At 40.0% G+C, this 15,924-nt stretch overlaps 1 protein-coding gene across 1 annotated transcript in view; it reads right to left on the bottom strand.

The window, feature by feature from the left end:
* Positions 1 to 15,924, bottom strand: part of XRCC5 (X-ray repair cross complementing 5) — a 98,525-nt gene that overhangs the window by 61,586 nt on the left and 21,015 nt on the right. The window contains exons 9-13 of the mRNA XM_005574228.5: positions 13,830 to 13,942; positions 12,128 to 12,190; positions 7,350 to 7,487; positions 6,391 to 6,481; positions 2,966 to 3,099 (exon numbers count right to left, since the gene is read on the bottom strand). Of these exons, the coding sequence (XP_005574285.4) occupies positions 2,966 to 3,099; positions 6,391 to 6,481; positions 7,350 to 7,487; positions 12,128 to 12,190; positions 13,830 to 13,942 (539 nt within the window). The remainder of the gene's footprint in view (positions 1 to 2,965; positions 3,100 to 6,390; positions 6,482 to 7,349; positions 7,488 to 12,127; positions 12,191 to 13,829; positions 13,943 to 15,924) is intronic.

Here is a 15,924-nt window from a genome sequence, read left to right as displayed (position 1 = left end):
CTACAATTTAACTTCTCTGTCACCTTTTCCATACAGAACTTATACTGCAGCCAAAGGGATCCACATCCTAGCTCTTCATATTTTCAACCTTTTCCACATCATTTATTTTGCATGGCATGCTCTCCTTACAACATGCATCCCCTTCGTTCTTTTAGAACTCTGTCCGAATGCTCATTCCTCAGCAAAGCCTTCCTTAAGTCACCCACTTGCAAAAATCTTTTTCTTCTTATTCTCATGGTGTTTTCCAACCACGGTTTTAACTACTGGTTTTTTATCTCTGTACTTTTCTCACTCTTCTAGAGGGGTCCATAAAAGAAGTAAGCTTGGCTGGGCGCGGTGGCTCATGCCTGTAATCCCAACACTTTGGGAGGCCGAGGTAGACGGATCACGAGGTCAGGAGATCGAGACCATCCTAGCTAACATGGTGAAAACTCGTCTCTACTAAAAAAAAAAAAAAAATTAGCCAGGCATGGTGGCGGGTGCCTGTAATCCCAGCTACTTGGGAGGCTGAGGCAGGAGAATGGTGTGAACCCGGGAGGCAGAGCTTGCAGTGAGCCAAGATCACGCCACTGCACTCTAGCCTGGGTGACAGAATGAGACTCCGCCTCAAAAAAAAAAAAGAAGTAAGCTTATAGTATCTTTAGCATGTGGTCCATTATTAGTACTCAATAAATAAGTTTTTTTAAGTTTATATGTCCTAGTAAAGATACGTCTTTATACAGATAAGCCATATTAAAAGCCCTCCCCCACAAAACAAACTAATAAAAATCAAAGCTTGTGCTTGCAGCCACTTTGGAATATAAAAATGCCTGCATTTATGGCTTGTATCTGTCTGTTATTCCAAGAAACATGTATTAAAGATAAATACAACCTACCCTAGATAAGTGTGCAAAATAGTATTAATAGAAGTTCTCTTTTTCTCCATAGTGAACATTTTGGTAAGCTTTGAACTGGTCTGCTCCTACCTTTCCTACAAATGGCGTAAGGCTTTAGGTCTTCAAGTACACTTGCCAAAAAACACCAAAGGATTTTTATATCTGTAATTTATACTTCAGTACACTTAGCATGCTGCAGTACAGATGGTCCCTGGTTTATGATGGTTCAACTTACAATTTTTCTACTTTACAATAGTGTGAAAGCGATACTCATTCAGTAGAACTCAGTAGGACACTTGCAATGCCGGACAGTGATATCAAGCTGCAGCTCCCAAGGGTAGACAACCTCTACAGTGCATTAGGCTGCCAAATGATTGTGCCCAACTGTAGACTAGAGTTCTGAGCACATTTAAAATAGGTGAGGCTAAGCTATAACAATCGGTAGGTTAAGTGTAATAAATGCATTTTCAACTTATATTCTCAATTTAGATGGGTTTATAGGCATGTATCCCCATCATAAATTGAGGGGCATGAGTATTCAGAGTCAAGTCTTCACATGTTAAGCCTCACATTTCTGATTTTAGAACAAAAGATTTTTTTCACTACTTAAAAGAATTAAAAGCATCAAAAAAACAGGCAGTTTCTTTCAAGTAGACGATCCCTCAAATCACAAGCCCCAATACGAACTTAAGTTAGTTACAGATGTTTCATGAAGTGAGTCAAAAGGGAGAATCTGTGGTCTCTCCAGCACACGCCCTGTTACCCCCAAGCTGCCGAAGAGGGCCCTCTGCTCCTCTGTGAGCAACAGCTCGCCTAAAAAAGCTGCTTATAATCTTTTTTCAGTTTTGTGAGGCTCAGAGAAGCCTATGTCCTGCTCTCATCAACTGAATCCAGGACTGGAATATTCCTTTCTACTTCAACCATGGTCTAGCCCTCACCTTCCTCAGCATAAGTCAGCTCTCTTGTCAACTTCCCCAGTTTACCTTAATCCAATCTCTGCCTTCCAATTCCTTTGGCCTAAGATTCAGAAGTACATTTTTTATATTTTCTGTATTTTAATTATTCTTTACTAATTTCACAGTATAACCTCTTTATCTGACCCCATGCTCCCTTTAATTATGAAATTTTTGAGAAATGTGGCACTAGAACACTTCTTCTCTAACAATGTTATTATAGAGTTCACACAAGCTCTCCTACTATTTTGATATAGAAAACGAAGAAAAGTGTTATTTACATACAATACAGGAGAAAACCCTGAAAAAATATAAAAGAGCCATCGTGGGGGCAATGGCACACACCTTTAGTCCCATCTACTCAGAAGGCTGAGGTGGGAGTTAAAGACCAGCCTAGGAACCTTTTTTTTTTTCTTTTTTTTTTAAAGACAGGGTCTCACTCTGTCGCCCAGGCTGGAGTACAAGGGTGTGATCTTGGCTCACTCCAACCTCCGCCTCCCAGGTTCAAGCAATTCTCCCACCTCAACCTCCTGAGTAGCTGGGATTACAGGCGTGTGCTACCATGCCCAGCTAATTTATGCATTTTTTGGTAGAGACAGGGTTTCACCATGTTAGCCAGGCTGGTCTTGAATTCCTGACCTCAAGTGATGCACCTGCCTCAGCTTCCCACAGTGCTGGGATTACAAGAGTGAACCACCGCACAACGGCCAAGAACTTGTCTTTATAAAAATTTTTAAAAATTAGCCGGGCATGGTGGCATGTGCCTGCAATCCCAGCTGTTCAGGGAAACTGAGTTGGGAAGAGCGCTTGAGCACAGGAGTTTGAGGCTACAGTGAGCTATGATCACAACACTGCATTCCAGCATGGGTAACCGGCCTTCCTGTATTTTTTTTAAGTAACCTTCTTCCAGAAAAAAGAAAAGAAAGAAAACATTCTAACTTTATTTTTCCTTTTAAGAGCTCAGAATATTTTTACCTTTTGAAGTAAGAGAGGAAGATGTTATTCTTTCATTAAATAGAGCAAATGGGGCCTTTAGAGAATAAAGACATTTATTTAGGACTGGCCAATGATTGTAACTTTGGACTGAGCTCTCTTTCATTTAAAAGAAATAAGACTTGTTCATTCTTCCTCTCTCACCTGAAATAATCTCTGAAATCGAGGATTTGGGATTTTGGTGGTTGGAAACAAGTCTTCAAGGGTGTCTGTCTTCTCATCTTTCTTTGCCAAGCTCATGGAGTCAATCAAAGCATCAACAGCATTCAACTGTGCCTCTTAAAGATAGAGAAGCAGAAAGAAAAATGATTATTTTTTATTATTCTCCATGAAAACAAATGCTTTCTATGTAGAGCTATCCACAGCAATATTGGCAGGTTATACAGTCCTGGCCCTGCCAAAGTATTCTCTAGCTATGCACGCATTTAACTCAAGTCTTGGTTTTCTTATCCATGAAAAGATCGATTTAGAGTGATTGATTAGGTTCCAGTTCTACCATTCAGTGAGCCTTTAACAATGGAGTATCAGATCAAAAGCAAGAGAGTTTGTTTCAGAGGAATACAGCCATATAAAAAACAATCCCGGCCGGGCGCGGTGGCTCAAGCCTGTAATCCCAGCACTTTGGGAGGCCGAGACGGGTGGATCACAAGGTCAGGAGATCGAGACCATCCTGGCTAACCCGGTGAAACCCCGTCTCTACTAAAAAACACAAAAAAAACTAGCCGGGCGAGGTGGCGGGCACCTGTAGTCCCAGCTACTCGGGAGGCTGAGGCAGGAGAATGGCCCGAACCCGGGAGGCGGAGCTTGCAGTGAGCTGAGATCCGGCCACTGCACTCCAGCCTGGGTGGCAGAGCGAGACTCTGTCTCAAAAAAAAAAAAAAAAAAAAAAAAAAAAAAAAAAAAAAAAAAAAAAAAACAATCCCTATATGGAGATTGGAACAAAATATTTAGTATTCATTGAGCTAATATTTTAAAAACTAGTAATTAGCTAAAGAAGAAAAACATTAAAAAGAAAAAATCTCTCTGGTAATGAAGCATAAGCATTTTAAGGACTAATATAACTTTTATCAGAGTACAGTACCTTAATAGGAAGACACCACTGGATCAGGGTGAGCTGATTCCTTCACAATCTACCAAGGCACAATAAGCTCTCTTCTCTCTCAATGCCTCCATGAAACTAATCACACCTGAGTACATGTCTTATTCTACTCCATTCAAACTCTCAAGTTCCATGAGAGCAGAAATATGACATCCTCTTTCCTTAGGTCTCTCCTAATACTAATAGAAAATAAGTGCTCCTCAATAAAAATCTACTCAGTCAACAAAAATGGCACAGCCCAAAGCAATATGGATGAAAGGCAATGCTCCCAAAGATAACTTCTGCCTAAACTACCGTGTGTAACTTTCATTTTGCTGATTTATACAGCAGTTCAGCTGCTGAACCTGAGGCACTATTTTTGGAACATCCACAGTCACCAGGCAAAAGGTGGAAGACAGTAAGCAGTTTCTAAAAAGTACATTATACTTCTATTCTGCACCTTTTCAAGTATCTCTTTCGTACAGCTACAACAAAATAAAAGACCATACACATATTTATCATGAGATATTTCTTTTCTACCTGTTTATGGACTTTTCAGGGGAGGTTTCAGGCAATGGCACAGCCAACACCATCTTGAACTTGCTAATTCAAGGCCCTCCCAGCAACAGGTAGGAGGCAGTGCTTGTACATGTGAACATTCAGTGATTTTTTATGTACTACTACAAGGTAGTAGGAGGCCCGATCATCCTGGCATTGCATCCCTACATAGACATCTACTGGGAAATACACGAAATAACTTTAATGGTCCATTTTTCCAATGGAGAAAATGTAAACAAATGCTAACTCACAGAAAATAGATAACAGAAGGTATTTAATGTTTTAGATACTGAGTGATTTATGTCAACAAAATAAACTATTAACAAAGTGGGTTTTTAAAAATATTCTGGGCTGGAAGTGATGGCTCATGCCCATAATTCCAACACTTTGGGAGGCTGAGATGTGAGGACTGTTTGAGCCCAGGAGTTTAAGACCAGTCTTGACAACATAGTGAGATTCCCTCTCTACAAACAATTTTAAAAATTAGCCAGCCATAGTGGCGCGTACCTGTAGTCCCAATTACTTGAGAGGCCGAGGCGGGAGGATTGCTTGAGCCAGAACTGGCTGTGTCCCCACCCAAATCTCAACTTGAATTGTATCTCCCAGAATTCCCACATGTTGTGGGAAAGACCCGGGGGAGGTAAACAAATCAGAGGGGCTGTCTTTCTCGTGCTATTCTGATGATAGTGAATAAGTCTCTAGATTTATTCACTTCAGATCTGATGGGTTTATCAGGGGTTTCTACTTTTGCTTCTTCATTTTCTTTTGCTGCCACCATGTAAGAAGTGCCTTTCGCCTCCCGCCAAGATTCTGAGGCCTCCCCAGCCTCTTTTTCTTCCCAGTATGTCTTTATCAGCAGAGTGAAAACAAACTAATACACAGGGAGTTTGAGCTATGATCATGCCACTGCCCTCCACCCAGGTGACAGAGTGAGACCCTGTATCAAATAAGTAATTAAATTAAATATTCTACTCATTTAAGTTTTGGAATTATCAAGAAGTAGAGACACAGTAATACTGTAACACAGTGGCAACTTCCATACAATCAGGTCCATGCCTGCCTCCACCATGATGCAGACAGACTCATTTGTAGAAGGAAGGTAAAGATACAGGCCCTAGAGAACCAACTGATTCTTGGCCTGTTGATAGCACACTACTTCCACAGGGTCTAGCCAAAATAACAGAAAGAACTGAGTTCCGAAACCCACCTCACAATTCCCTAATCCTGCACTGATAGAGACAGTATATTTAAATTTATAAACTAAAACATCTACGCATCATTTGTTGTTCTCTTTGGTATGTTTTCTACTTCTGCCCCCTATTATATTTTATTACAATTGTTTTAAATGATAAGACTCTCTGAAAGACTGGACCTGTGGCTGTAAGAATCATTCTGTATAGGACCCTGACATTTGCAGCCGGATGCTCAATAAGGGCCTTTCATACCAAGCCTGAAGTAACTTCTAAAAGCCAGAAATAAGTAACAACGAGACTTGGACTGTTGGTGCAAACTACAAAAACGGGGCAAAGAGAAAAGTTAATCTTCAGCACTGTCACTTTTCATTTCAAAGCTACATCAGACTTTACATAGACCACTGAAATCACAGGTTTGATACTACTCAGATTCACTTCAGCAGGGGCAAACTCTGCTCACAACTAGAGATGGACATCCATTACCATCAAGTTTTCCCCTAGGTACATGCTCCAAGGCAAAAACTGGACAGTGTTGGATGAGTTTAGGGCAAACCTATCCCTACTAGTGGAAAAACACCAAGTAAACCACCTTCATCATTACTGTGTGTAAGTGTATGATTGGAAATCCAACTAATTGAACCCTGTAAATACCTGGCCCCAACCAATAACTAGCAGACAGGTGATTTCCCAAGAACAATGTGTGTAGAGTAAATGAGTGATCTAAACGAAAACAAACTCACCAGTGGGAGCATATTTCTTACTGTTTTTCAAGGATGAAAACATGTATTGCCGCAAGTCTTCCATGAAAGGCAGCTGCACATACACTAAACACTAATGAGAAAGAAAAGGGGTAAATGCAGAAATGATCAAAGTAATGAAAAAATATAAAACTAATCCCAAATTCTGTGAAAGTAGCATAACAGAAAGATTTTAAACATCAGACAGCCCAATTCCGGCACATGAAAATTGAAGTGTTTTGATTTCTGCTATTGGCTGTTCACAACTGCAAACAGTATAAAGAATATTAAATATAAGAGAAATGCATAAAAGACAGGCTACTAAAGGATTGCTATAAATTGCATGACCAATACAACAAATGAGAAGACTGGGGTGCAGAAGGTTGACCTGGATGTCAAGACATGTGCCTTCTCTTTCCAGTTCTGCCACAGTAAATTCTCTGAGACAGAGGAAACGGTAAGGAATTTAGAACTGTCTTTTACACAAGAGAGCCCTAAATAAACTGTATCACAAGGATCACAACAAAATCACATCCTCAACCTGTATTCATAGTTCTCATTTGTAAAAATGGAGGTAATTTCTCTTTCTATTTGGTTCCAATAAGTCAAGAAGGATGAGAACCAAGAAAAGGCCATAGTGAACCTTTATGATTAGATTCTTTTAATCTAAAAAGATTTTCATAATACTTAGTAAAGAGATTCTTGTAATACTTTATAATTAAAAGATTCTTATATCATTTTTATAATGTATACTTCTTCCTCCAACTGAAAGTATGGTTCACAAAACAGTATCAGCATTTTTTGAGAGAAACGGAGAATCAGTGCCCTGCCCCAGAACTACAGAATCAGGATCTGCATTTTAACAAGACCCCCAAGTAATTACCATGAACATTAGCAGCCGAGAAACACCGCTTAGACTAAACGAACTGAAGAAAAAAAAAAATTAAGACTTTGGGTTTTACCTCATAGTTATGCTTGATATGAGGAAAAGCCACACCGACTTGAGGATTAGCTCTTTTGTCATAAGCATATCGAACTATGGCCACCATGTCTAAATCCTCCAAAGCATGAATCAGGGAGGAAAGTGCAACTGCTGCTGCCTGGTAAGAAAGATGGATGTATTAACACATATTCAACATGTGAGAGTTTTCACAACAGAACTAAATACTTTACGACTGTTATCACTTTCTTTCCATTTTGTATTTTTTAGGTGCCCCCTTACTTTAAGGACGAACTGCACACATTTGCTTTTGATTACATTTACAGCAGCTATTCTGGGACTAACCTCATTAACTAAATCCTGTCTTACTGCTCCAACCTTCCTTCTCTAAATTTATCTTTACCCTAAAAATAAACTCATCTCAGCCCTCCTAAACAAAATCTTTTGTCTCTCCCACTCCATAAATTGCTATCAGTATCTTTCCTGTCTTTACCTCTAAATTTCATAAAATAATAGGCATGCTGTTTCCACTGCTTAGTGCATAACTATTCTTCAGTCTAGTCCAGCCACTGCCCCCACTTCCTTACTAAAATTATCCTCTGAAGTCACCCATCACCTCCTAATTGCCAACTCCTTGGTTCCTGATTTTTTTGTTTGACAGTAGCATCTCACCATTCTGCTGTTTCTATACTTTCTCCTTCCTTGGCTTCAGAAACAACATTCTCCCGATTGTTCTCTTTTCCCCAATTTGTAAATTCTACTTTAGGCCTTTCTCTCCTCCTCTCACTCTAAAACTCTACTTGGGGATTATTTCATCCAGTCCCACGAGTTGATGAATCAAAAATCTGTACATTCTTTTTTTTTTTCTGAGACAGAGTTTCGCTCTTGCTGCCCAGGCTGGAGTGCAATGGTGCGATCTTGGCTCACCGCAACCTCTGCCTCCCAGGTTCAAGCGATTTTCCTGCCTCAACCTCCCAAGTAGCTGGGATTACAGGTACCCGCCACCACACCTGGCTAATTTTTTATTTTCTGTAGAGACGGGGTTTCTCCATTTTGGTCAGGCTGGTCTCGAACTCCTGACCTCAGGTGATCTGCCTGTCTTGGCCTCCCAAAGTGCTGGGATTACAGGCATGAGCCACCGTGCCAGGCCTGTACATTCATTTTTAAAATTCTCCTAAGATCTAGACTTAGATTGCCTACTAGCCGGTGGATATTTCAAACGGCATCCTCAGTTATCTCAAACTGTTCAGTATGAACGGTTCACATTCACCACGACAAGACTAAAACCTAAACTTACTATCTTTCCCCTACAATCTCCTCCTGGATTCCCTATTTCCATTAACATCATTGCCCAATCAACCAAACTGGAAACCCCAGTCTTTGATAATGCCACCACACCATTCTCATCTTTCACTTTTTTTTTTGAGACAGAATCTCACTCTGTCCCCCAGGCTGGAGTGCAGTGGCACTATCTCGGCTCACTGCAGCTTCTGTGTCCCGTGTTCAAGCAATTTTTGTGCCTCAGTTTCCTGAGTAGCTGGAATTACAGGTATGCACCACCATGCCCAGATAACTCTTTGTATTTTTAGTAGAGATGACATTTTGCCATGTTGCCCAGACTGATCTCGAACTCCTGACCTTAAGTGATCCACCCACCTCGGCCTCTCAAAGTACTGGGCCTCATCCCTCACCTTTTAAGTGTTCACAAAACTCTACCAATTCTACCTCTACACTGTCTCTCAAATCCATCTCTTCCCTCACAGCCTGCTCTGTTTACAGAGCTCATCATGTCACTCCCTTCCAGTGGTTCCTCTATTCTGGCCTTACTGAGCTATCAATGATTGGAGGCAGATCTCATACTTGGCCTTTGCTCATACCATTTCCTGCTAGCTAGAATGCCCCCTTACTAATCTCTGGCTCTCCAGCTTCTAACCTTTTCTGAAGGCTTAGTAAATTGTTACCTTCTCCATTCCAGATTTACCTTAGTCAGCTCTCTCTCTCTCTCTGTAGAACTCCCCAAACACTATGTACTTTTCTCACTATCATGGTTAACCTTATCAAAGTTAAAAAACTATGACCTCTCAGCCATGCTGTTGTAAAAACAAAACAAATGAACAAAAAACCTATGACCCCAAGACCTGGCCATTAGAATCCTGTACAAATTTCATAACAGAATCATTACTTTTTCAGTTCAGTTCAAAGGCTATTTTACTCAGTGCCTGTTCTTTGCCAGGCACTGTCTTGAGCCCTGTGAAAAAACAAAGATGAGTCCCTGACCTCACTTAACTAATACATTCTTTACTAGCAGCAATGAGCTATGTAGGGATGTAGCAAATACGGAACATGTATGTTCTAATAGTTAAGTCCCATAAGAAAGGGCTAAACACAATGAGAATCTGAGGAAGAGATTACTTTCAATTTGTTTGAAGTTTTTTTATTTATATGTCTTTGATAACACCAATTAGGATGTTTAAAAGAAGGAAGGGGCCAGGCATGGTGGCTCACGCCTGCAATGGGAGGCCGAGGGGGGGGCGCATCGCCTGAGGTCAGGAGTTCAAGACCAGCTTGGCCAACATGGTGAAACCCCGTCTCTACTAAAAATACAAAAAGTAGCCGGGCGTGGTGGCGGGCATCTATAATCCCACCTACTTGGGAGGCTGAGACAGGAGAATCACTTGAACTCGGGAGGCAGAGGTTACAGTGAGCCGTGATCACACCACTACACTCCAGCCTGGACTATAAAGAGCCAAACTCCGTATCAGAAAAAAAAAAAAAGGAAGGATGGGGCTGTGAATGACTGCTACATGGTAAGACAGTACTACACCTGTGTATAACTCAACTAAAGCTCCATTTCCTTCCTTTCTTTTCCCCCCCTTGTTTTCTACACACAGTGCAAATCGGCACATAAAAGTATAGATTCTCAACACAAAAAATTATATGCTAATGACCAGAGAAAACTGTAAGAGGGAATTATCCAAAGAATCAGAATATTTGAGCTAAAAAACAACAGTATTGATCTAGTTTAACAACCCACATGTACATCTGACTGGGGGTGATAAAGACCTTTCTTGTAAACTTATAGAAATGGGGATCTGACCATCTTACAAGAAAACAATCCAGTGAGGACAGTGATTCTTGTTGACAAAATAATTCTTCATCTTCAACAAAAACCATTACCTGCTGTTTCCAGTTCACCCCTCTAATATGAAGCAGAGTTTAATTTCTATTCTACAGGATAATTCTCCAAATGCATGAAGAGTGCTATTATGTCTGTCATCCCTCCTACACTTGCCTACCTACACAAGTCTCCTCCAGGCAATTTTTTTTTTTAACTGGAAGTCCTCATATGACATTGTTTCCTTACTCCCTTGCTTATCTCATAAGCTCCAATTAGATATTCTCATTTTTTGACTACATCAAAAACTGACACTAGACAGTATCCCTTTGCCATTAGGAGGTAAATTTTTTTTTCTTGAGTTACCTCAAAGTGATCCTATGATATACAGAAATTAGTGTTTGTATAAGGCCAGATTCGAATTATGCAATCCACAAGGCTGCCCTTAGCTAGCAAGTCTACATAATTACCCAACATGTGTGTCTCAACACAGCTTTGTGATTCCTCACTGCATACCTAGCAAGTCTCATGAAGTGATCAGAATGTTCTTTGTGTAATGAGACAGTAAGTGGAAGTTAAAACTTCAGCAGAAGCCAGGAATGGTGGCGCACACCTATAGTCCCAGCTATCTGGGAAACAGAGGCAGGAGAATTGCTTGAGCCCAGGAGTTCCAGGCCAGCCTGGGAAACATAGTGAGACCTTGTCTCTTAAAAAAACAAAACAAAATAAAACTTCAGCTAAGTTGTGGTTTGACAGTATATACCAGACTTCCATGATTCCCAACAGGATTTGACTCAAGAGAAATCCATGAACTAGGATTCTCAAACTTGAAGACTCATATATGCTAATATTCTGCTCTAATAATTCATTCAGAACAGCGTAGAAGCCAAACATTTTCTTCCCTTAACTGTTCTGAGATAATAATGGCATAGTCATTCACTACATCAGCAACCAGCTACCTTCCAGAAGTGAGGAGAAAAAGAGAACTATACCAGTTATACCACCACCCTACCCCCACCTCATACAAAAAATATTCTTCTACATCCAGTTTATTAATTGCAAATGTAAATACTTCAGGATCTTGGAAACCTGCTTAAGCTGCCTTAAACAGATAGTAGACTGCACACTTCCAGTTAAAATCAACATCTCCAACAAAGTTAGTTCTAACTTGGAGATCAAATAGAAAATATTTACAGAAAGAGCAGATATGAGTGCAGAATGCAGCAGTCATGGGCTGTTAGCGAGAGCAAAACCAGCCTAAAAACAAAGTATCTTGGGGAGGCAGGAAAAGAGTGCTGAGAGAGGAATAGAGAAAAGACACATTTCCTCAATGACGAAAGCAGTCTAGTGAGTCACTGAAGTGCACATCCAGGATGCTTATGACAACACAAAATGTCAACCTGACCCCAACCCTCTTTAACAATTGACTGTGAAATTCCCATACTTAAATGCAGTTGTTCAAAATGTTTTTAATACTTCCTTGGTCTCCATGTCCTCGGGTCTTGTGCCCATGCTAACACAAATTCATTTACCATATCTCCATTTTCAGTTAAAGATTAGTGGATTTTCCCACTCCTATTGCAAGAATTCATGTCATTTTAAACTATAAAGCGCCAAACAACTCGTTTTCACAGACTTACAATTCAATTCTGCAGCACTACCTCAAAGACGTGCTGCCAACTCACCTCATCATCTCTTGCTGCAAAGACCTTTAGAACTTGATTTCCCATGAAGAATCTTCTCTGAACCTACAAGAGAGGAAAAGAATTGGTTTTGATCCAAAATAAGTAACATGTATAACCATAATGCCACACATTGCTAAGAAATTCCATTCAAAATCCTCTTACTGAAAAATATCCAGATACTAATAACATCTTAAAACCTGAATTTTAATTCAATTCAACACAACAAATATCTGAGCATCTAGCATACGTCCAACATTGAGTACTATAAACACAACAGTGAACAGAATATAATCTTGCCCTTGAGGAGCTTCAATAGATAAATATGAAATTAACTGCAGTACAGTATTACAGTCCAGGTTACACGGTGCTGTAAGAGCACATAAGGAGGGCAATAAGCCTGGTCATGAGGGATTAGGGAAGGTTTCTGCAAATGGTGACACCTAAGTTGAGATTTAAAAGGACAAAGAGGAACTAAGAGAAAAGTCTGGGCACAAGCGTTCCAGAGAAAACAGTAAGAATCAAAGTCTGGAGTGCTGTAAAAGCATGGTATATTTGGAGAATAGCTCTTGGAGTAGTACAGTGCCACTGTGTGAGGGGAAAGGTGAAAAATTAGATTAGTGAGATTAGCAAAGATCAGACGATAAAGTCTAAGAACAAAGCTAAGTGGTTTGCATTTCCTCCTAAGAGTAGCAACGAGGCACTGATGAACAGTAGAGGCCTGAATGAAGAATTAGAGGGGAAGGGCTGAAAGAGAAATTAAATAAAAAATGAGTACTGCATGTCTCTCCCCCCACCCGCTTAAATTCAATTAACTTATCTAGCACAGTATCAAGAGGGGTCAAGACAGCTCTACTAATATCAGATTAGAAAATGAGTACTGAAGAGTTCTGAAAATCATAACCACCTGCACTTATCTATCAAGATGAACTTTGTCTCATCTATGAAATCTGGAGCCTGGGGTTTATTTTTAAGAACATGCCATGTGCTGTATTGGGCAATGTTTCTCACGTATTTGTTATGCCCTCTCACCTCTAGAGTTGAGATATTATGAGCACTTTCACCATAATACCAGCTCAAGAAGACTGAGTCTCAAAGGGATGAGGATCAGGCCCATATAATTCAAATACCCCTCATCTCCACTTCCATTCCCCATTCAAAAACCATCCTATATTTTTAGTTTACTATGCTCATATAGATTTACTTAATGGCTCTGAACCTCAATTTCCTAATGTATAAAATACATACCATGGCAACATTAACCCCCAGACTACATTTCAGAAAGATTAAAAGTGAAATAAGGCCGGGCACAGTGGCTCACGCCTATAATCCCAGCACTTTGGGAGGTTGAGTTGGGCGGATCACCTGAGGTCAGGAGTTTGAGACTAGCCTGATCAACATGAAGAAACCCATCTCTATTAAAAATACAAAATTAGCCAGGCGTGGTGGCACACGCCTGTAATCCCAGCTACTTGGGAGGCTGAGGCAGGAAAATCGCTTAAACCCGGGAGGCGGAGGTTGTGGTGAGCTGACATCATGCCATTGCACTCCAGCCTGGGCAACAAGAGCAAAACTCCATCTCAAAAAAAAAAATAAAATAAAATAAGTGAAATAAATATACCTTACAAACAAAATGATCAATCAAAAGCACACCATTTCAAGTAACAGCTAGGAAAAAGCTCATTCATTTTGTTCACAACTGTACCTGAGAAGATTTACAAAATCCCAAAACAGAGAAGCACTTCCCCTCCGATTTATATTTCATTTGTTCCTCATCCACTTTAGAGAAAGGAACTATATCACTTCCATAGCGGAACCCTGGAGAAAAAGGGAAGAGCATCTGTTAAGCATATGGGGCCTCATTTTCTACAAGCTGAAATTAGCTCTATGCATACATTAACAATACACGCACACGCCAGACCAAGCCTCCATCTTCTATTCCCTGGAATCAGATTACTGCCCCTTGTGATCAATGGTGAAAAAGCAGCAGCAGATACACAAACCACATATACAATATAGAGACGATTAAAATCTAATTACATTTTTAAAGCAGCATATTTTGCAATCTAGTTACCTTAATGATTACCCAGCCTAAAAGAAAAAATCTGGCAAACGTAACGTACTAGTTATCCTCCAAAGATAAACTATAGTTGACTGAAGTACAGCATGACTTGTAAACATAAGAACACATTATTCAGAAACCTAGAGACCTACAGAGAAAAATGCCAACAGGAAATTTTCAGAACAAAATGTTCTCAAAAACGCATGCTGGAGATATGCAATGCCTGACAGAAGCTAAAACTCTTGTTTGGAAATATCTAATTGATAAGTTGTATATTTTTCTATATTTAAATTTCTTTTATTTCTGGGATTTAATTGTATTTTTTTCTTTTTAATTGCATAGGATATTTACATAAATATAGGCTCTTGGCTTCTTGAAAAAAAAGAAAAAGAAAGTTCAACCCTGTTCTGTAGCCTGTATTCTATGGAAAATCACGCCCTTTCAATACACAGTATATGTTTTGTGGGAAGAAGGAGCATCAAAATCCAAGGATTCTGGCCTTGGATAAATGCAAAGGAAAAGCACATGCATCTTTACTCCAAGACACAATAAAACTTTCATATCCAGGGACAGATTCTGTGATCTAGTATTAGTCTGTTGATGACATCTATTTTATTAAAAAGAAACACATTTTTAGGCTGGGCACGGTGGCTCACACCTGTAATCCCAGCACTTTGGGAGGCCAAGGCAGGTGGATCACAAGGTCAGGAGATTGAGACCATCCTGGCTAACACAGTGAAACTCCGTCTCTACTAAAAATCCAAAAAAAATTAGCCAGACATGGTGGCATGCGCCTGTGGTCCCAGCTACTCAGGAGGCTTAGGCAGGGGAATCGCTTGAACCCCGGAGGTGGAGGTTGCAGTGAGCTGAGATCGCACCACTGCACTCCAGCTTGGGTGACAGAGCAAGACTCCATCTCAAAAAAGAAACACATTTTTATTTCCATTTATGTCTTTTTTAAAAAGCTAGTGACAAAACCAAAAATTCCAACAAAAATTAACAGGGAAATGTATGGCACATGATTAAGACTGGTACCTAAACCAAATGTTTGTCTTAACTTATCTCTGTCATCAGTCATCTTCTTACTTGAATCGTGTGAATCGTGTAACTTGTAACAAACATTCTAACTAAAACTGTTTTATATTTTCTTGTTCATTTACTTAAAGGGCATATAACTACAACTTTTGTACATTGTATACTTACAACAGACTACGACATTTAACCATATTGCTTTGCACACATGTGTATACTGGTACCTTGGCTCAAGAAAAAAAAACACACACACACACACACAAAACCGCTAGCTGATCAGGGGCTGGAAATTGGAGGATAGGCAAAGAAAGTAAGCTGGTAACCACAAAAAGGTACAGGAGAAAAGATTCACTTCTACCCTCTTTGAACCCAAGCAGTTTTTAACTCTTCCCTCTCCATTGCCCCAGCAATAAATTTCCTTTTTGCCTAAGATAACCAGGGATGCCTTCTTTGCTAACAACCAAAAGAACTGGCATTCATCCTCGTCGCTAGGTCCTTCTCCTTCCAATCCACCCTACAACCAGTTTGAGTCATATTAATCTTCCTAAAACATAGCCCCAATGGTTCCTCAAAACCGTAAGTGGCTCCACGTTGTTTTCAAGGTTATGCATAAAGTCTTAGCCTATTATCCAAAGCCCTTCACTACTCAGTCCAAATTCAGAATAGTATGCAGACACAGACTCTGAAGCAGTACAGGCCTAGATCC

The sequence above is a fragment of the Macaca fascicularis genome, chromosome 12, assembly GCF_037993035.2.
Source record: "Macaca fascicularis isolate 582-1 chromosome 12, T2T-MFA8v1.1".
Taxonomy (NCBI): Eukaryota; Metazoa; Chordata; class Mammalia; order Primates; family Cercopithecidae; genus Macaca; species Macaca fascicularis.
The sequence above is the reverse complement of the archived record's forward strand: the minus strand, read 5'-3'. Positions and strand labels throughout refer to the sequence as shown.